Below are 22,945 nucleotides of genomic sequence, written 5' to 3'. Positions count from 1 at the left end.
GTCAAAAACATTGCTTTCTAATGAGTTAAAATTATGACTATCGGCAGAATTTGTCTGGAATAAAAATCGATGACTACATAAATGTTTTGAATTTCTGAGTAAGTAGGTATGTTGATGTTATTGTTGGCTGCTAGAAAACTAACACTAACATTCACGAGTCTATGGACTGTAAAAACGACGTATGACGTGCATAGCATTAACATTAATTTACCCTAGTGCAGTGGAATTGGAATTCACAATCGCATCTGGTATGTGTCTGTATGTGAACCATTCGGCTAAACTTGAAAATCATCTTTGAGCGTCAAGTACATAGATAAGTAAATGTAAGTACACAGACAAGTACATCTTGATGACTAAAATATATGCTAATAAACGTCAACCCGTGACATAATAATTTTGAAACCGCGTTTAAGGAATATTTCTCTGCGATAGTGGCAGTGAGCACGGTCCTGTTTTTTCAGCCTTTTCGAGAAAATCTGGAAGATATTTTTAATTAAAATCTGAAAGTTACTATTATACGTACCTACTAACGAGTTCGGATAATGTGGAATGCCAAAAATATTCTCAGTTATATCGTAGAATGTTATCCCCTCTGTCGCCGGAGTAGTAGTATTTTGGTATTAGAATCTCGCGGGGACAGTTTGGATACGATCCAGTCGTGTGCGCAACTCATGAACGCGCTAACGTTATTGATCCAATAACGCGATCGTTTCTAAAGTTTTTTTTATCAAAAAACGTTACAGAGTGAAAAAAACGTAGTGACTTAAAATATAATGACTCTAGTTTAATTTTAGTGATAAAAATTATGTATTTAGTGTAAAAATGTGATTGAAATGTACAGTGAAATTTAGTGTTACGTTTAGTGCTAAAGAATGCAAATGAAGACACGAATGATGCTTCTAATAAAGATATAAAAAACGGATAATGACTCACTAACTCAAAGAGCAAACAAACAGTAAAACTGCAACTATTTTGAGATCGCGCGCGCATAAAACGAACCAATAAACAAGATGGCGGGCAACCGGCACGCGACTCCGTTTATAAATCACAAACTGTTTATTTGTGTTGCCGTCTCGCTTTTGCTGCCGATGGCGAATGAGGGTGCGCCGGGATTGGGCGGCGACGCCCGAGGTTTCACGAGCGATGACGGAAAGCGGTTGACACGCGAGTACCATTTGCGGCAGGGAGCTTTGAGAGGGTTAATAGTAAAGCCGAGTCGCCATTATGATTTGCAGCCTGTGGAGATGTTTCTGGGCATACCGTATGCTGCTCCTCCTACAGGACACTTGAGATTTATGCCACCAGGTAAGGAAACTGGAAGCCTATAGAGTTGGTAAACAAAGAATGAACTCTCGTTAGCGCTTTGTGTTACGAAGGGGTTATCCAAAATAGTCTAGCAGCAGCAGGATTAGTACCAGTACCTTATTATTATAATATAATAATATGTGTTTCAAATAATCATCTATGAGTATGAGTAGGTACTCTACGCTAGTATAATAAACGCGAAAGTAACTCTGTTTGTCTGTCTCGCTTTCACACCAAAACCACTGAACCGATTTTGATTAAAAGCATAGAGATAGTTTGAGTCCCGTGAAAGGACACAGGATAGTTTTTATCAACAAGAACGCGCGCGATAACGTTTTTCCGTGACAGTCAAAATTCCACGCGCGCGAAGCCGCGGGTGGAAAACTAGTTTAGAATAAGTCCTTTGGACTGTTGTGAGGTCTGAATATTCTTCATATCGATGAAAAAAATACTCTTAAGGTCTAAATATTTATCATAATTATTATAGGTAAATGACATAAAAATTATAACAACATGTTTATACTGATGAAAACTCTACACTCATCTTGAGTTGACTTTCATCCCGGGAATGCTTATATTTCCCATGAGATGTCACATAGTGATATTGTGACAAGCGAATTCCGAGGGGAAACGCGGGTAAAACTAGTAGTTTATTCAATATCAAAAGCTTTCAGTCAAACGAGAGGAGAATGGGGTAGTCAGTCAGGTTTCTAAATGTATCACCGTGTATCTGTAATGTATGTGCCTGAAAAGCGCCGGCATGACCGCTGAAAAAGGTTTACAGCGATTCCTGAAATACCTGAAAGCTTTGAAAACTTTCGACCGCACTGTGAAGTCTAAAGGCATTCTGTGGGGCTGATCCTGAAATGCTTACTATCTATGTAACAAAAAAAAAACTCCTATTTTCACTGAATGGAATCTGTTGAAACTACACGTTTAGTAGCCTTTTGGAGCAATATCCAATGTTTTTACTAAACTATACCACGATTGTGGAACTGGTTGCGTGTGTGATGTGTTTGAGTTTAAAATTATGTATCGAATTTATTTTCAGAAGTTACTACATAACATACGTAGCATGTATGTATGTATTTATGTATTTGTTAACACTACCGATGTTCTTGGTATCAGACTCTATAGTCTATAGTATAAGCGCCATATTTTTATGTTCCAAAAATAAAATTCAATACACGCTGTTGTTTTTTTCCCGTGGACATTGAACGGGTTAAATATTAACAGCATAATAAACTAGACCATTAAATAACCAGCGAATTATAATTTAATATTCCGTGTATCGTTTATTATATTATAACTTAATGTCAATGGCAGCGCGTGATACTTTTGAGCGTACAATATGTAACCAATTATGTACTTTTATTACGCTCCATTATATTTTTAAATTGGGACAATTTATCACTCTAATTACATTACATAACAACTTCTTAATTACTGGAGTTTTGTAATAATTTTACATGAAGTAGATATTTAATATTATATCATAATTGTTTACATTATGTAACGGGTTGAAGGAAGAAAGAATTAACATAGAAATGAAAAGTAAACTAAGGGGTATTCCCACTGAATAATATTGAAATTGTTGAGCCAACCGTTTTTGCCAACTACTGTTTAGCATAAAACTGTATAATGTCTTATGAAATGAATTTTATCTGACTGCAAATGAAAATGAACGGTGCCTTTTGAGCGGTCTCTTCTTGAAATTTTCACTTTTGCTTGCCTTATAGTATTCTTGTGAGATTCATATTATACTCGTTTGCTTAGATAAATCTCTTGTTATCATATTAAAGATTATTTTTTTACCCTTATCCTGGTTAGCGAATATGTTACTTACTTATCTTTAAGTTTTAACAAAATTGACACTGAACAAACTAAAAATAATAGTGTTTTAAAAAAACATTACAATCGCTTTACTAATCATGGGTCAAAAGTTATCGAATTCTAAATTGTAGTTTGATAGCGAGTTATGATACAGATAATTCGCAATAAGCTGGCCTGTAATGATAACTGCAAGGACAAATTAATTTTGTGAATGAAATAACATTAAAATTGATAACCAACTAAATATTGCAAAATCAGAACTTCAAACTTCCTGGTCCTGACTTCTATACCTGCTATCTTTCAATTTTTCGAGGCCATTGAAGTATTTTAAACAAAATAATTTTCAACAGAAACTTGATAGGTAATACAGAAAGACGTACCTATATGAAGTACAAAAAATTGAGTAGCCTATTCGTACTTTCGTTCGTTTCAGTCGAATGACGTCCATTGCTGGACAAAGTCCTCCTACAAGGATATCCACAAAGAGAGGTCCTGCGCCGCCCGCATCTAGGCACCTCCAGCAACCTTCACCAGATCGTCGGTCCACCTAGTGGGGACTCGTACTTTAAGAGATTTGTAATATAAAAGTGGACCGACGATCTGGTAAAGGTCGCGGGAAGAGCCTGGATGCGGGCAGCGCAGGACCGTGCATTGTGGAAAACCTTGGAAGAGGCCTTTGTCCAGCAGTGGGCGTCATTTGGCTGAACGAATATAAAAGTATCAATGATCGTGGATGATACACTTACGAGTACACTTAAATCTTTGATCTCTATTATAGCTATTCTCACAAACGTGTTCAGTCAACCCAAATAATTTATTTGTTGCTCATTGATCCATCTAATGTAAAGGATTCGGATGAAATCCGAATTGAGGAAATGGCTTATGCCCAAAAAATCATAATTTGAGAACTATGACAAAGGTGACTGAGTTTCTTTCGTGTCTTCTTCTGAGCAACAGCCCTTAATCTTGTCCCGAAGTGGTAGTAGGGCAAGCTATATTTGGGACGTGTATAAGCGCCCTGGAAAAGGCCTAAGTACCTACTACAGAATAAAAGTTTCGACTTTGACTATGAAATATCGTACTACATACAATAAGAATGACTTGTGTAACCTTGTGTTTTTGAGTTTCCGCTTTACTTTAATTATCTCTACGTAGGTACCATTTTTTAAAGAACATTAGTAGTTTGTGATAGTTAATTAGAAATAAACATGTCCAACTAAGCTAAAGCTGCTTTGCTTAGGAGTTGGTTCATCACAATAGTCCGGCGGACACAGGATTCGAACAACTGACCCTCATACCGTTAGGCCGATAGTGACTAGTTGGGCTATTGTCGCCTAATTAGCAACACAATACATTTTTACATATGTTTTAGCTCATACCTAATTTCCCCTTTTTCAGTGAACGCACCCCCTTGGCCGGGGGTGAAGATGGCGACGCACTTCGAGCCCGTCTGCCCACAGGCTCTCCCCCCCATAAAAAAGGGGGATCCGCCGACTTGGGAGCGGCAGCACTACATGACAAAGCTGAAGGCATTCCTGAAGAACGAGTCAGAGGACTGCTTGTATTTGAACATCTACGTGCCTTATAGAGGTAAGACTATAAATACCCACTCAGTAACATATGAAGAATCATAAAACCATCACCATCATCTCAGCCATAGGACGTCCACTGCTGAACATAGGCCTCCCCCAATGCTTTCAATGTTGCCCGGTTGGTAGCGGCCTGCGTAATGATAAATATAGGTGCGCCAATAGTTTTTTCTAGTGAAAATGAAATGTTTTATCAGCGATACAAAATAAAATCAAGAAAATTAAACAAACAATCTAAATAAAATATACAGTAGGTACACGATTTCTTGAAAGCCGTTCGCATAAACGCGTGGGTGGCAGAAAGTATGCATCGCTTCATGCAATTTTAGTCACGATTGGAGCGCTTCACGGGACAACAGCGTGATTTTTTTTTACAAAAGTAACGATTCCTCTGTGACCATACGACAAAGTATTTCATAAAATAACCAATACGTTTCACCTTTCTTGTCAGACATCCTGCAGACAAGATGTCCGTCCAAATCTTGAACAATCGCTGCTAATAAATTATTCGTGAAACACAGTAATATTTTACTAATTAATTGCTGAAAAGTCCCAATAACACTCTCATTAAAAGCAAAAGAACATTACAAATTAACCGTGCAATATTTTTTCATTATCGCAAAATGATTCGCCACTGATTGGTATCTTTCAGCCGGGATCAAATGGACGAAACCGGATTATTTTTGAAACAGTAAGCGCCGCTGGAACCCAATTTTCTGTGTAAATATACGTCAATCACTCACCGTTTGCGATGAGCCGAAAACTCTTAAAATAAACGGAAAAACTCGTTTAAAACCCATAAAAAATATACAAGGGAAAACGCGAAATAACACGGCAAACTGAATATTAAAGGAATGCTCATATTTGGTTTGATTGAAGTCCACGTTGGACGGACGAGTCTTCCAGTGACTTTGCCCCCTTTTGCTTGGTCCACGGGGATTAAATTCTTCCAGTAAGTGGGTCTACTTTAAGATTCTAAAGTAGATTTTTGTTGATTTGGCGTAGTAAAAGATTGAAGGTGGGCCCAGTTACTGAAAGAAAAAATATTAAAAAATTCAATCCAGCGACTTGACTCGTGGACCAAGCTAAAAGACTCTTATTTTCATTGGAATAGTCTTATTTTATTCGAACTGTTTTTCTTTATATTTTTAATTGTATCTAACTAATAATCGTGCATCAATTACGCATTTATTGCAATTGAAACTATTGACGGTTTGACGGGTACATAATTATTTGTTTTAAAATGTTTACATTAGATTCACTTCTTGAAGACAGGATTTGTTTTTATTTTAATAAATATTTTTTTTAATTGAAACTTTTACTTATTATTTTACTTACGTAAACACAGTTTGTTTACTATACACATAACACGTGATTAATGAATTAAAAATTATTTACGAGATAAGTAAATTGTTAATAAATCACTGGATCCTGAAATGGACTGATTGAATGAACGAAAGTATAAAAACGACGGACCTACAAGGATTCCCTTATACTTAACTAGGTTTTTTTTGGCGACTGATAATGGAGTTGGTAGCTAAAAGAAACAGGTTTCACCCCTTTTGTATGTGCATAGCTGCATTTAATCTTTTAGAGACGACAAAAGTAGGCGAGGAGCCTAGAATAAAATGGTTCTATAGCTACTTTTGGGCACCATACGTCCACAGTAAATTGGGATATTTCATCCGCCGCCGACGTATAGGTACGTCAGAAGTCAAGCTCTCAAGAATAAGCGGTAACTATAAAATACAAGGAACCAATTTCAATTCCGTACCAAGAAACAGTTAACAACATCTGTGACGATCTCGTTTTGTTAACCTATTATCGTGCACGGTATGCAACTATTTATAACAAAAATCTCTAAACTCACTAGCTCTTACTACAATCGAGTTACGGTTGAATTTCCCCTGTTCTTTTACTCGTACGCGTAAACTAAATAGAAACGTACTATTTATAAATGGTTAAGAATTTGGACTCTCAAATGGGACGGAAGTTCTTATAATAGACACACGATGGCGCCAGTAGTATACTAATTATGTTACTTGGACACTTTATACTCTTTGATGTTTGACATCATCACGTTTTACAGTTAATCATTTTAGTTGGCAAGCGAAATAAATTAGAAGTAATGTCATACTTATTTCCCAATTTAGTAATAATTATTACCTAATGTGCATTTTGTGACAATGTTACTAAGCATATTTTTGTACTACAGTCTCAAACTTGTTAGTGCTTTACAATGTGTTTGTTTCAAAAAATTTTGAACTTTTCTGCAATGTAGCTTATTTCCATGTAATGTCTGCGAAGAAAACTATCACTTAAAAAAATATTACTAGTTAAAAGATCAGGTGGTCTCCTAATTATGAAGCAATTTCTTTAATACAACACTTTACACCCGTATTTAAACATTATAGAACTCTCACAGTTCGCGTGGCCGCACAGGGTCCCAAAAACCTTTTCATGGACAATTTATACTTGAGTGGCGGAGTGACACACAAGAACCAATTACAGAGTTCTATTCAACGCTTCAACTTCGCATAGCGTTGTTGCTTCACTTAAGCAAGCATCGTTTGTGAATACGGGTGAAAGAATAAAGAAAAAAAAAAGAATTATTTACTAATAATTATGAAGGAAAAACGAAGATCATTTCACAAAACTAGACCATCATCTAAACCAAAACTTTCCTTGTTCTATCATACCTAAATAAAGTATTTACCCAAAAACACTGGAGAAAATTCAAATATAACAAAATCCATGGCTAAAATTAATGTAAGGAAAACATTTCATTATTTCCTCTACCGCTATTTTTGGCTTCTTCCGACGGCACCACAAATTGGGGGAAAAGCGGATATCGCAAAATGGGTCTTGTAGTGAAATAACTAATAATACAATTAGCTGAAAATATAAATAATTTAGAATTAAATTATGTGTATGTATAAGAAACTGATATGAAAATCCATAATTTTAACAACTATAGACTACGTTTTTCCAAACATCTGGAAGAGTTTTGTGTGCAATATTAATATACTGTCTTGGCTATGAACCAACTTTGATGATTTTTGGTAAAGATGAATGAGTTTTGAAATAAAAAAGGTATATTATGTTACTTTATTATGGTTAATAAAAATGTTATAAGGGGTGAAAGTTTGTGTCGGGAAAATTGTGTTGTAATTTCTCAAGTGGGCATGATATGAAAACTAATGTTAATTAATTTAGTAATAAATGTATTTTGAAAAACTTTAGTTTTTACACTAAAGTAATTCTGTTACTTTAGTGTAAAAACTAAAGTTTTTCAAAATCATCAGATAAGTTTGTTCGCTTCCCTGGCACATACATTTTAAAATATCGCCTTTAGTAATTTAAAATTATCATTAAAAACATTACCGTGTTCCAGACTAATTCCTCCGAGCCATTATCTCAAACTGTCTAAAAACCGTAACAATTCAGAGCCCAAACTATCCGAAAAGTTACCCAAAATACCGAAACAATAAGCATTTCGACGACGAAATGACAACAGCAACGCCCCCTATCGTCTGTAACTGACTCCAAAGCTCCTATGTAATACACGGTTCAACGAAAATCAAGTGAAATTTTCAAGTAATTTCCCCACAAACAAAGCTTGGAACAAAGAAGTCGAAGTAAACAATGGGAGTAGACGGGCAATGCAAGGGTTTGGACGCTATTGTTCCAGTTTTTAGGGGTCTCTAGGCGAATTGTAATTGAATTTTGCGAGTCTGTATGGACTGCTGATATTGGTACTTATGAAAAGAATGCACTTGAATTTAGCATAACCCACACAGTATAATCGGATCACTGGATCGCAGCTCCACATTATAAAATTCTACTCTTTTCGCAAAATGACAAATATACGGGACTATTCCCACCACTGCAACTCCTGTGTAGCCAGGATCTACAGCTTGACCGCCATAAAAACCCAACCAATGAAGGCCAAGTTTGTCCCGGGGGAAAGTTAAACTGTCATTGGACCCGCAATGAAATTTATCACAAGAACATAGGAGGAGTTCGAAATGACGAATATGTATAATATAGGTTTTGAAAATCACATTTAGCAATTTTTTAGATAATACGTGGCAAGCTGATGTCGCCAACAAACCTACATAGCGTCAGCCCAAAACTCCGCCACAAGAATGTATGATAAGCTGATGTATAATACCTGAGTATTTAAATACTCGTTAATATTATAAAACAATTTAGAATGCGGTTTTATCCTAAAATGGAATACAAGGGGCCCCGCGGTCAGTGTTAGTCTTAAAGGTTAAGTATGATTACTAGTTGGCACCAACCATGGTTTAAGGAGTTTAAGTTTAAAGAGAAAATAACTTTGTATTTTTTTTTCTCAACCCTACCTTCTCTACAATACCTACCTACTCGGTAAAAGCCTATGTATGCGACTGTGAAATGGGTCAACATATTTTATGTTAGTACCTCTAAATCACTGAACCCTATAAACTAACCTGGAAGTACGCTTTACACCTTTTTGAGTTTTATTGTCCGGAACATTCTTTAATTACCTAACGAAACGTGAAGTTGGAGTTTAACTGACTTCAAATAAAAGGGGTGCTTGACGTTGCGTTCCATTCACGGGGTTAAATAAAACTAGAATTTAATCCATTTAGCCGGCGTAAGTGGTCTTACCCTTGAGGTACTAGAGTTAAAATGTAGCAGTAATAACCAAAACTTTCGAATGAAATTTCAGTTTTTCTAACGTACTTTAATATCTGGATTTTGGTTGAATATTAAAATTTACATAATTTAAATCTAAAGAATCTTTTGAAGGAACTCGTGGTATGCTTGTTTCAAAGAAAGCAAACAAAATTAGTCGCATTTTTAATTCACTTTGTACATTTTTTGATAAACTCATTAAAATACTTTATAAATACCAACTAGCTTAATAAAGATTGGTCAGTATTAGCCAAAATGTCATCAATCGTTGTATTTATATTTTTTATTCATATTTACCCAGTAAATTGGTTCAATTTAGTTTTGTCTCTCGTATAATTGCTATTGACACTGTTACGCAGGTATTAACAATGATTAAAATGATCAATAAAGGTATGTGACTATAATTGGCATTACAACAAGTGCCAATAGTAATTATTTCAATGAGACGCAGGTGAAATGCTAAGTAATAATACATAGTGTAAAACGAGAAAAATGGAAGCAGAATTGTAGGCAAAAAATCATTAACTTCTGGAACTGTTCTTAATACTAGCTTTTTTTCATGTAATTACTCTCATTTTTCTTTCAAAGTCCCCAATTTCGTCATGTCAAGAATATCTCGCAAGCTTTTCATCAAGAAAAACCTGAGATCCCTTTTCTTACATATTTCAAATTAAAGCTCCGTCATCCAGCCCACACGAGCCCGCAACTACCTCATTAATATACCTAAACAAAAGCTTATAAAAGCTTAATGGCGGCACGTCAAAGAAAGCTCGATTCGAGCGGAGCCGTCGCCGGAGACTCATTTCCGTTTGCGTTATTCATGGAATAGGCTTTTTCTGAGCTTTTTATATGAGTGTGTGGTATAGATACGTAATACACTCAATGCGGAGAAATAGAAATACGGGTTTGATTTTGTTTCATTTTCTAATGTAGGTATTTTTTTCTTCTTTTATCTGATGATTGAAAAATCAGTCCACAATGTTATATTTTGTGTTTCAAATAAGGTACTAATAAAAAAAGTCTAAAAAGCCAAAAAGCCTATTCAAATAAATTTGTATGTACCTACTCAGATAAAACGTGTAGCAAATTGACAAGGCTTTTTAAATTTAGTTACAAATACTCATATTTTACCAGTTATTAGATAACTGTATTCCACTTATTAAAAAGGATGCAACAATAATTTTCTTGATTCATATTAATACAATTCACAGACAAGTCTCCAAATCCTACAAATAACGCCATCTATACTCGAAGTAACGAAACTCTTACTGAAAAGGTTTCCACTGCTCTGAAAAGCAAGAGACGGGTAATCTGGGTTGCTTTTTCAGGACACGACCCTCTCCTACAAATAGTTTACGGAGAAATGCTCTAGATGTCGCTATAAGTCCTGAAATTTCGTATTTGAAGCATTTTAATTTTATTATTTTTGTACCTGAAAGTACTATTATAGTAGTGTTTATTCTGTATTCTGAGATCGTAGATTGATTTATTCTGTTGCTAGTTTCTGTTGTTATTTCATACCTACAAGCTAATATTTAGGATTTTTACTTTACAGAAATTAATGAACATGAATAAACTCAATGTTATTTTAGTAAATACCGTTAGTTTTATCTTTTTATTTATTTACTTTAAACACAAATGAGTTCGCAATTGATTCCGAATTTAAGTCGCACCTATTTTCAGTACCTACATCATTCATTTAGAGTAGGCGCACACCGTTGTTTTTTCGTCGGCCGATAGTTTAGTCGGGCAGTTGATCAGTATGGGCATGTATGGGAGTACACACTACGCCGATTCGATTTGGCCGATTCTTCATACAAATGAAAATCGGGCACAACTATCGGCCAACTAAAAGTCAACGGTGTGCGCCTACTCTTACTGTTATTTTGATTTCAACTGTTTTGGAACGGAAACAATAAATCATTACATTTTATGTCATAAAATACTAATATTATGTATTTACTAAAATTAAATGACTGTTGAACGACGTAAATGAAATACATAACATAAAAAATTAAAAACTTTTCTTTTAACGACAAAATACAATGACATAAAGAAGTCATCTCCCTCCGAGGCCGAAGAAATATTGAAAACCCACGTGACACCCTGTGACTCGCACTTCTCTTTTAAACATATTACTCCATTGGATATCACTAAAACTTTTAATCTTTTAAACGTAAAGAGTACAACTGATATCTGGGGCATCTCTGTCAAGATAGTCAAACACATTATTGATATAATTTCCCCACAGTTAGCGATAATATTCAATAATTGCATAGAGAAGGGAATCTTCCCCGACCTCATGAAACATAGTAGACTAATGCCATTATTTAAGTCTGGTAGCAAAACCGACCCTGGCAATTATAGACCCATTTCTATCTTGCCCGCTCTGAGCAAGATTTTTGAAAAAATCATACAGGAGCAACTTATGATTCACTTTGGCTCTAATAAACTATTTCATAGTGAACAATATGGTTTCACCAAGGGTCGTTCCACCACCGATGCTGGGGTTGCACTACTTAAACATATCTTCGAGGCTTGGGAGAATTCTCGAAATGCACTAGGGGTCTTCTGTGATCTCTCAAAAGCTTTTGACTGCGTAGAACATCAAACGCTAATTCGCAAACTGCACTATTATGGGGTAAAGGACTCGGCTTTGGATTTAATACAATCCTATTTAAACTTTAGAGTTCAAAAAGTTGACATAAATGGTGTTTTGTCTTCTGGGTCACCTGTGAAAATGGGAGTTCCGCAGGGGTCCATTCTGGGTCCATTCTTGTTTCTTATATACATTAATGATCTACCATATTTTGTTAAGGACTCTTGCGAAATCGTGTTATTTGCTGATGACACATCTTTGATTTTTAATATCGACAGAAGTAAAAATAACTTTGACGATGTAAATAATGCACTAACAAGAGTTTTAAGTTGGTTCACTACAAATAATTTACAACTCAATGCAAAGAAAACAAAATGTATAAAATTCTCTTTGCCTAACGTAAAAACAGTTAGTACTCAAATAGAACTTAATAATAATGCAATCGATCTGGTAGACTCTACTGTATTTCTGGGAATTACCCTGGATTCAAAACTCCAGTGGGGCCCCCATATAGAAACTCTGGCGGGAAAACTCAGCTCAGCGGCTTTTGCAATAAAAAGGATACGGTCATTAACCGATGTTTCAACAGCTCGCTTAGTCTACTTTAGCTACTTTCATAGCCTAATGTCATATGGAATCATGCTATGGGGCAAAGCTGCAGATTTTGAAACAATATTTATTTTGCAAAAACGTGCGATAAGATACTTGTATAAAATGAAAGCAAGAGCATCCCTTAGAGAATTGTTTAAAGAAATTGGCATTCTCACGGCCGCTTCACAATACATCTTAAACTGTATTCTATTTATTCAAAAAAATATTACTGAATTCAAAAAGAAAAGTGATATTCACCAAATTAACACTAGAAATAAAAATAAATTGGCTATACCCGCTTTAAGACTTAATAAAGTGTTTGCCTCTTTTATGGGACAAGGTATCCATTTTTATAACAAAGTCCCTGATAAATATAAAGAGCTACCGTATAATAAATTTAAAGATATAGTTAAAGATCACATGCTTAAAAAAGCCTATTATACAACTCGAGATTTTCTTAATGATAAGTCATCCTGGGAGTAGGATTATGGTCCTCTCATGCTCGCACTAAAAAGAATTAAAATGAAAAGTAATGTATAAACTCATAATAATTTCTCAAATGTTATAGTGTCATGCTTCTCAATCTGGACTGTTACTTAGCTTTAATATTAGTTTTTTATTTTAAAGAGATAACTTGGAATTGTCATTCTCACTAAAATGTCTCTGGGGTGGTGGCGTAGTGAGGCGGGTCGTTACATTCCCTCTAATATGGTCGAGTGAAGCGATGGCTGGTTCACTCGTCATGTCTGTGAACAGGCGCTGCTTTCGGGGACTGGTCAATCCAAGTTATTCAAATTTATGTATGTGAGTCATTTCTACTAGTATCTTAATATGTAAGTCTAGATATTAGCACGTCACTACCTTGTTTAATATACCACGCAATCTTGTATACCCATTCTTATAAGATACACCAAACAAGAATGCATGGTAAATTCAGTGAACTGCTCCTGAATCGAATGTACCTACTACTACTATTTCTATTTATTTATATTAACCGGCAGACAGTGGTGACTGAGTTTGTTGCGGCGCTTCTTCTCAGCACTTGCCAAATGTTGGTCTCGAAGCGCTGGTAGGGTAAAAAGATTATGAGACATGTAGAGGCTCCTTAAGAGCAAAATGACGATTTGTAAGAACTATTTATTAGTCCAAACAAATAAAGAAATTTTGACTTTGACTTTGACTTTGAATTGCTATAGGTGTCTATCTACCTAAGAGAAAAGCGCCCGTATTCACAAACTTTACTATGAGGTCTCACAGTGCGCGTGGTCGCACAGGGTGACACACGAACCAATCACAGAGCTCTATTCAACGCTGTGCGTTCGATTTGCTGCTTCACTTAAGCAAGCATCGTTTGTAAATACGGGCGAAGATTGATTGAGGCTAAAGCCCTTCGTAATAGTCCTTGTGAGCGATTAGACTAACTCAAAGGTTTCTACCAATTCTGTACACAACCCAAATTGGACCTTCTTCTTTTGAAATAAAGTTGAAATTAATCCGGCGGGAACGAGCATAATTTTTTGCTCGAAACGGATGGAGATTATCAAATAAATAAAGATTAGTATTTCAGCGAATATTGCTTTGGAAAGAGAAAGAAACAAACAGTCAAATAACAGTTATTTAGTTGTGATTAATTGTCGGATTGTTTGTGATTATTAAGAAAAAGGCAAAGTCATTCAGTAAAGTAGAAAGTAGATATTATTTTTAAGTGTCAAGTTATTAATAGTATCTTTGAAGGTCAATTAAGTAACTTAACTCTAAGCAAAGAACTTGTTATACCGTATATCTAATGTGTACCTAACCGTTTTATTTCATTAAACCCGTGTATCAAGTTTTATATTTGATTCAACCTCATAATATAAATGACTCTATGAGCCTATTCATAGAATTCTGAAAATTAGACCTCAAAGAGTACCTACCATAACTTTCAGTGTAATGAACTCTAACATTAGAATAGAGAATAGAAAGAGACTAACGAATAGGTGATAAGTGTAGATTAAAACGTTATTTAAAATATTTTTAAAACTATTAATATTTTAACTGACTTAGAAATGAGGAAATATTCAATTCGTCTTTTTATTTCAGATCAAAAGTCCAAAAAGTTTCCAGTCCTGGTGTTCATCCACGGAGACTCATTCGAGTGGAGCTCAGGGAACCCGTACGATGGGAAGATTCTAGCGTCCTACGGAAACATCATGGTCATAACCCTTAACTTCAGATTGGGGATACTGGGTAATTATTTTTGAATTATAAAACCTTTTATTCTGATATAATGTGTGACTGGTAAGGTAAAAAGATTATGAGACATGTATGAATTATAAAACCTTTTATTCTGATACTAGCTGACCCGGCGAACTCTGTTCCGCCTTAAAGGCAATAAATAATCAAATATTTCCTTATTTGCTCACCGTTTAGACCTACCCTGGACTACGACAAACATTTTAACACCAAAATCAGCTCAATCGGCCCAGCCGTTGTCGAGTTTTAATCAGACTAACGAACATCAATTCATTTTTATTTATATAGATAGATTAATATGTGTGACTGGTAGGGTAAAAAGATTATGAGACATGTAGAGGCTCCTTAAGAGCAAAATGTATATCGATTTGTAAGTAATATTTAATTAGTCTATACAAATAAATAAATTTTGACTTTGACTTTGACGTTAAAATGATAGCAACCAGTCTGGTCAACCGTGAAGAATGTAGACCAAATACTTCATATGCCTCTGGTTAATTAAAGAGGGTTAAAGCGGAAACTTAATGATGAAAAGTGATGATGAAATGTTGGCATCTTGAAATCATAATTATATTTAACAAGTATCGCGACCACACATGACGCGACCAGTTTGACCAGTTCAAATCGGTTTCAACTGATCGCGTCATTTGTGGTCTCTCAACGGACGCTATGACAGAAACTTAGATGCAACTCAAAAGTAACTAGAAGTTGCAGTTTCGTTGCAGTTGCGTTTCATCGTGTGTTCTGGGCCTTAGTTTGTTACTTAGTGTTTGGAATATTTAAAATGCGTCAACGAAATTTATTTATTTCTAAATTAAATCAGCTGAAGCTATTTGATACTCTATAAAACATAATTAAAGTCAGTAATAGAATACCAAGTTTCCTTATTGCACAGGAACTCATTTTGTTGACGAAACACGTTTTTACGGTCCGGTAACTTCCTTCAATGATACCCATCCGGGTTTTTAGTCTTTAAAAGTAGAAAGAAAAATCTTAAAGGCTATAAGTTTCCCTGAATAGGACAATTACGTCGGAAAAGATCTGGAATTGCTGTCGCGGTTTAGACGTTCTTACTTTTTTCCCGTAAAATGATAAAATGGATTTGGTTGGTGCTTTTAAAAAGGTTGAAAAACGACGTAATTGGTCCTTGATTTGAGTAAATATATTATCTTTTGAACAGGCACAATTTACTAAAGTTTCAATATCTTAATCGTTTGATTAGGAAACATAGCTTAATTAAAGCTAAGTAAAAATAAGTAACGTTTGATGTATAAGTTACGTCTCTACGTTAACTAGAAAGCCAGCGTGCCCAATTAAGGTCATACCTACATTTTTCATATCATTATTATTAAAATTTCGACATGACGTTTAATTGCGAGCAGATACAACCCAGTTTTTACACAATTAGGTACAGTTTTCTCGTTCTTTTGCGGTTTATAGACCAAGAGATAGCTGGCGTATTTTCCCATAGTGTTTGTGTACGAGTAGATTGCAGTATGTACAGTTAGAAAACCTTGTCAGTTATGCGAGCTCTTGGTTTACAATCCACTAGCTGAAAGTACTAATATTGATCTTAAACCACCAGGTTTCTTGAAGCCAAGTCTGACAGAACACTTCGACGGCAACAACGGTCTGTTAGACCAGCTGGCCGCGCTGCAGTGGATCAAGGACAACATCGAGGACCTGAACGGAGACCCCAACTCCGTCACGTTGATGGGGCACGGCACTGGTGCGGCGTGCGTCAGTTATTTGATGCTGTCTCCTATATCTAATGGTGAGTGGAATTTTAAATGGATTCAAATTAATATCATACATGCGAACGTAAGGCTATCTGACTTTAACGCTTTACGCCTAAGGAACTAAACATCCAAACTAATTAATATAAAGGTAAGTAACTCTGGCTGTCTTTAACTTTTTTAAGCTTAAGCCACTAAATAAATAAGAGTGAGACCTAAACCCTTTTTGAAACGGAAAAGTGCGCGTGATAAAGTATTTTTGTGACAGTTCAAATTCACGCGAGCAAGGCCGTGAATAAAAACCTGTATTTTATTTGAAGTTTGGTAAAAAATTTATTAGGATTAAAGAGAAGAATATTCTAGTGTTAATAAAATTGTCCTTATAATAAATATCAAAAAGATTCGGATACAGGATGAAAGTTTCTATGCGAAAATTCATTCCAGGTTTAGGTTTATTATGAATTTTATTACATTCAAAGCTTTGAAAATTACGTTATTATTAATTGTTAATAAATTTCACCATTGGTGGTTTTTACATCGTACCTATCTGTTAAAAATAACGACCGCCTGCTCTTGAGTCCTCTCACACACAGTTTGAGGATCGTGACCCTGAATTAAGTAACCTCAGACGATTCTTCGAACGTCCTACAGTTTGCCCACCAGCAAAATTAGTATTTGAAATTTAAATATTACCAGTGGTAGCTCTAACACAAGCTCTACTTTTTTGCTCATGATAATCGAGTTAGAAAGTGTGACTTTTTTGTCCTGTTCATAGTGTTCATGAAACGCACTATCAGCCCGTATCGGAGAGAGTACTTTTACTCGTCAGTCTGTCCAGCCGAAGTTAGAAAAGCTCTCGTAGCTGCGAGCTTTCGTTAAAAAAACGATTGTTTAGTCACGATGTTGCTTTCGTGTGTTGAGCATCGCCTGTTTGCATTTTGTATTTCTAGGCAACGATTTTGAATTGCCGACTAAGTAACAATTTATATCTTTAATTTAAATGTTAAACAAAGCAAAGCAACTACAGTTGAATAGAAACTGGTTTACCAAACTTTACATCTAATTAATATGAGAAAACACATAATCACAAAGCGTTATTCCACCAAACTAGCTGCTAAAATCACAATAAACTTACGGATAGACAAATATTTAGTAGACAAATTCTACGACTGCTATGTGACAAATATTTCACAAGTTTGCCGATGAAAAATTATGTAATGGATAGATTACTTCAAGAAGTGGCTAAAGTAACTATTGTCATTCTAACCAATCCAACCGCAATTAAGGCAAGGCACATGTATCTACCCTTTCCCTACTAGTGAAACATTTGCAGGTCTCTTCCACCGAGCGATCCTTATGTCCGGTTCAGCTCTGTCCGATTGGGCGATGACCAAAGATCCGACCCAGTACACGCTGCAAGTGGCCCAAAACCTTGAAAGCAACCCATCTTCCAAAGAAATGATGACGTCATGTCTGCAGAAGAAATCCCACCCCACTGTAGCTTCCCTTTTTCTAAATCTAGAATTAACAACAAGTACCCCTTTCATACTACTGAAACCTTTGCAGGTCTCTTCCACCGAGCCATCCTTATGTCCGGTTCAGCTCTGTCCGATTGGGCGATGACCAAAGACCCGACCCAGTACACGCTGCAAGTAGCCCAGAGCCTGGACTGCAACCCATCATCCAAGGACATGATGACTTGCTTGCAGAAGAAACCGTGAGTATGTTGTTTTTATTAGTATTGGCCTTAACTTGTACTACCGACCTTGAAATATTTTGACTTAGATTGAAAAAATGTCTAGATTTATTACATTTTATTTAATGCTTATTAAAATTTTATAAAGGATGAAAGATACTTGTAAACAATTTTACATGATATTTGGTTTGGAGCCGACCTTTGTACTATACCAATTTATTTTGCAAAAACATAACAACCTGATACATACTTACAAGTACCTCCTTTATAAAATAAATACGTTTGTGAAATAACATAATAATGGTAAATTCTAGTAAGAAAATAACCATTCAATGTTCAGAATAACAATTACTATATCAGACCGACGAAGAATAGTAAAATGTTTGATTTATCAATTTTTAAACAATCTCACAAACATTACTATGAGGTCTCACGGTGCGTGTGGACGCACAGGGTCCCAAAAACCTATTCTATAGACAATACTTGAGTGGCGGAGTCACACGCACGAACCAATCACAATGCTCTCTCACATAACGTTTCTCGAATGTAAATTAATAACATAATACGCATAATAAAGAAGTTTACAGGTTCCCAAAGACAGCATAATAATAATGTGGAGTTAAATTACCAATTAACTTGAAACCTTTACAACAGAAGATAATTAGCGTCTCCTTAAGCCGTGTGACTTCATTTGAAATTACAAAGCACAACGCGTTTGTAATTCGCATGAAAATTGGGTTGACTTTGGAAACACTTTTAAATAGGCTTAAGCAAATTCCACGTGTGTGACAACTTCGTAATGAGAGTACCTACATAAATGTAAATTACTTACCTTATTGTGTTCTTGTGTGTATTTTATAAACACATTCGATGAATGAAGTAAAGGTTATATTTAGGTTCGCGTTATCTATCGACTATTAGATGTTATTGTAAATAAAGTACTATTCCTTAAAATAGCTTTTGTGTTTATTATATTGACAATTCAATTAAATCAGTATAAAATTGTCCAGAGTAGAGATCGGCAGTCATTTAATGTATAGATTTAGGCTGAATTGTACCACTTTACCGCCTGTTCTTTGTATGGAGTTTGACAGATTTTTGACGTTTATTAAAGTCAAAACAAGATGGTGTTACAATGCTGCTGCTTTTTCAATCAAAAGCTTAACTGTCCGTAAGCAATAAAATATCAAGCGCTATTGAATTAACTGCTACATTTACACTCTGCCATTCCCTAAAGCATTTGTCTGGCACAATGCAGGTTCACTCGGCTGCTTATCTCTGTCTGTCTAGATTTTATCGTGTGCTGTCTCCCGTTTCAGGGAAAGACTGGGATTTATTGTTTCCTAGGTTTCATTTCGGGATTGTAAATCTCTCGTGCTACGTTTTTTAAATTAATTTCGGATGATTAAAAATGTTATGTCTAAAGGTTGGTGTACAAAAATACTCCGTGGTCTTGTGAATTGACTCTTTCGTCTCTCAAAGATTTGCACAAAAATACTTCTGCATTCTACGGGGTCTTGTGTATTGACTCTCTCGTCTCTCAAAGATTTTGCATTGAATTAAATGTCTTCGAAATAAAATGGTTCCGTGTTTCGTAGGGAATAATAAGCAGTCAGGTGATCTGATTGAGTCATGTTAAACAGCTCATAGAGACTGAACTGATACCAGAATTGAGACATCAACCGATCAATAGAAACGATTAGAAATACACTGAAAAAAATGTTTCGTTACTGCTTACACAACAAAAGTGACCACCGAACACTTTGGTTATGAAGACCAAAATGTTGTATAAATTAAACAAATAATTCTGTAGTAAGCTCGACTTAGCTTGGTTATAGTTAACACTTAGTTCGATGGTCACTTTTGTTGTGTAAGCAGGTACCTAACCAAACATTTTTTTCAGTGTAGTTGCGATTTACCTAATTTCGATTAGATTAGGTAAATCGTAACTTGACGAGAACTTATGTTGGTTTAATTAATTGAACTTTGTTCACAGGCTCTCAGAAATAAAGAAAGTGCAAATACTCGCGCGAGAGTTTGAGACTCCATTGGGCCCCACAGTGGCAGGATCTTTCATCCCAAGCGAGCCTGCCAGAACTATGGAGTCGTTCCCCAATTTGCTAAGCAAGTAAGTTTTGAACAGAATTACCTACCTACTGTGTGCTTACCATGAGTTTACGTTACATGTGCTCGCTAGCGACTGCGTAAAAAAATGACATTAAATGTATGGCAGATTGTACAGCGCCCTTAGCGGTTACTTTCAAGAACTAAAATCTATCCATCCTAGACTGCATCTCACTTAACACCAGGTGCGATTGCGGTCAAATACCTGCCTTGTCTAGCATAAAAAAAATCTTCATATATTTTTTAACGTACTCGAGCACACCTAACGTAAACTCATGGTAAGCACACTGATTAGTAGTCTCCAAAGTAACTGAGGTCAGTTAACTAGGTACTTGCAAAAGTAATAGTGCACCGATATGCTGACAAAAGCCTCATTAAAATACTTACGTACATATTCAAATGAAACAAATAAATGAATGTAGAGCGTCTATCAAACCAGCCAAACCAGCTATGCGACAATGAAGTGTAGGTACTTGAGAAGTTAGTAAAATATGTGATTATTACCTAATCATGCAGAAATTGAAAACCTAGTGATAAGATCTTGAAGAAAGCTGGCTTATTAATTACTTCTAGTAGGTAGTTTTTTATTATTGTTGATGAACCGTCTAAAGATGAAGCGATTTTTTTTTCTCCAGTATCAATTTCTAATAACTAGTTCCTTATAAATATAAATGGAACATTATTCCAATATTAATATTCGTTATTCATACAATTTCTAAAGCGCCAATAATGAGGAAAATTTAGGTCCGGTTGGAACAAATATTTTTTGCTCTATTTACCAATTAATTATTAGATACCATGTTTCCTAGAAATTAAATGAGTATAATATTATTACCGAATAAATATTTTTCCATGCTCGTGTAAAAATAGTTTTTTGGAAACGAAAAGCCTGGCCATTTTTTGTTTTAAAATTAAATTGTCTCACTGATCCGAAAAGCATTTCATACTCTACGTCCTGCTCGATGGATCGACGACTTCAAAAAGATAGCTGGCAGTGGCTGGTTGTTGAATGGCGGAGTCTTCCAGCAACTTGGACCACATTTAGCTTGGACCACGGGCCCAGTCGATGGATTAAATTTTAAATATTTTTTCTTCCGGAAACTGAGCCCACCTTGAATGTCTTTATGACTATTCGCTGGGTGCGAAGTACTAGGTGGGGGTAACATAATCTATCGCAGCGCTCATGGTGGTCAAAAGTAGAAATAATGTAAGCTCTGTCATCAGATGTATCTGTCAATGGCAAAGCGATTCTACTTAATACATTTTAATATCATTCATTAATCGCATGAAAAGGGTCCTACTGGGAACTTAAATAAAAGAGTGGACTGTATTTCGATAGGGCTGGTTTAATAGCCGTTTACAATTTGGAAATAACTAGACCATACAACGTGGTAGTACAAAAATGAGTCACAGTAGTTGTTGTGCACAGATGTTTGCCTTATGATGAGAGCGTGAATTATTGAACTCTGCCCTTGTTTTGTTCTTAATTCTTCTACATCTCGGACTTGTCCAGCCAATACCAACAACTTTCCTTTAAATACGGTTTGTGGTTGGAATTTAATATTGTAACACTCACAAACCCGGTCTTCAAAACAAGACTCATTTCGATCTGAAAACGATATTTAATTTATTACTAGCGATACAGGAACATTTAAATATATTTACTGTTATATAATGAAACCGTTAAAGTAGCTTTTTCTTTTCGTTTTACTGTAAAACTACAACTATAAATGAAGTAAACAAACCCTGACACAATCAAAATTAAACACACTTTTAGGACTTACCTCATTTGATTTGAATGACCAAAATGATTTCAAAACCTTTTTTCCACCCAAATCGTGGTATCACAACAATTTATTAGTCGAAAATATTTGTTATTTTTTCATTTCGATATTTTTTCACAAATAGACGACCTAAATGTCAATGTGACAGAGCCCACAAAGTTGTGGACGCTAGTTGACGCTGTAATCGTGCACAGAGCCAATACAATACATATTAAACGCAAAATCAACAAAAATGTTATGGTGGGAAGAAAAAATATTTAAAAATTGAATCCGGCGACTTGGCCTGTGGACCAAGCTAAAAGTGGGCCAAGTCACTGGAAGACTCGACAGGCGAAAGATCCTTTTTGTGGCGTTGCTTGAAAAGCTTAAATTCTATTCATCATTACATTTTATGATATTTATTAAATGCTCGCCTATTTCGTGCGAATAATTCGTGATTTTATTCGACAATAATATTTATTACTTTCATGCTCGCGTGATCAGCCGAATATTCGTGATTGATTAAGTGTCCATTGTACGGATTTACACGCCTATTGAAGTAAATTGTATTTCATTTGCTGAGTCTATAAACGGCTCTGCTATTATTAGTTTTCCGAAAGAATTTTCTTGTATTGATCTTGCTAATTCATACATGGTTATTAAATCGTAGAAATATATCTGTAGTTATATACAGTTTTATAATAGCCAACGGTTTTACATAACTTACTTTGAACACTTATACCGTAAAAAAAAACATTACAAACTAACAAAAAAGGCGTTTTATATCATAA

The 22,945-nt window shown here is 35.4% G+C and overlaps 1 protein-coding gene across 1 annotated transcript in view; it reads left to right on the top strand.

The window, feature by feature from the left end:
• The first annotated feature begins 998 nt into the window (after positions 1–998).
• LOC135085457 (uncharacterized) overlaps positions 999–22,945 on the top strand; it is a 40,153-nt gene continuing 18,206 nt past the window's right edge. Inside the window, exons 1-6 of the mRNA XM_063980257.1 lie at positions 999–1,305; positions 4,537–4,728; positions 14,683–14,829; positions 16,421–16,609; positions 18,138–18,288; positions 20,264–20,395. Coding sequence (XP_063836327.1) covers positions 1,011–1,305; positions 4,537–4,728; positions 14,683–14,829; positions 16,421–16,609; positions 18,138–18,288; positions 20,264–20,395 — 1,106 coding nt within the window. The 5' untranslated portion in view covers positions 999–1,010. The remainder of the gene's footprint in view (positions 1,306–4,536; positions 4,729–14,682; positions 14,830–16,420; positions 16,610–18,137; positions 18,289–20,263; positions 20,396–22,945) is intronic.

The sequence above is a fragment of the Ostrinia nubilalis genome, chromosome 2, assembly GCF_963855985.1.
Source record: "Ostrinia nubilalis chromosome 2, ilOstNubi1.1, whole genome shotgun sequence".
Lineage (NCBI taxonomy): Eukaryota > Metazoa > Arthropoda > Insecta > Lepidoptera > Crambidae > Ostrinia > Ostrinia nubilalis.
This window is presented reverse-complemented; position numbering and strand designations above follow the sequence as displayed.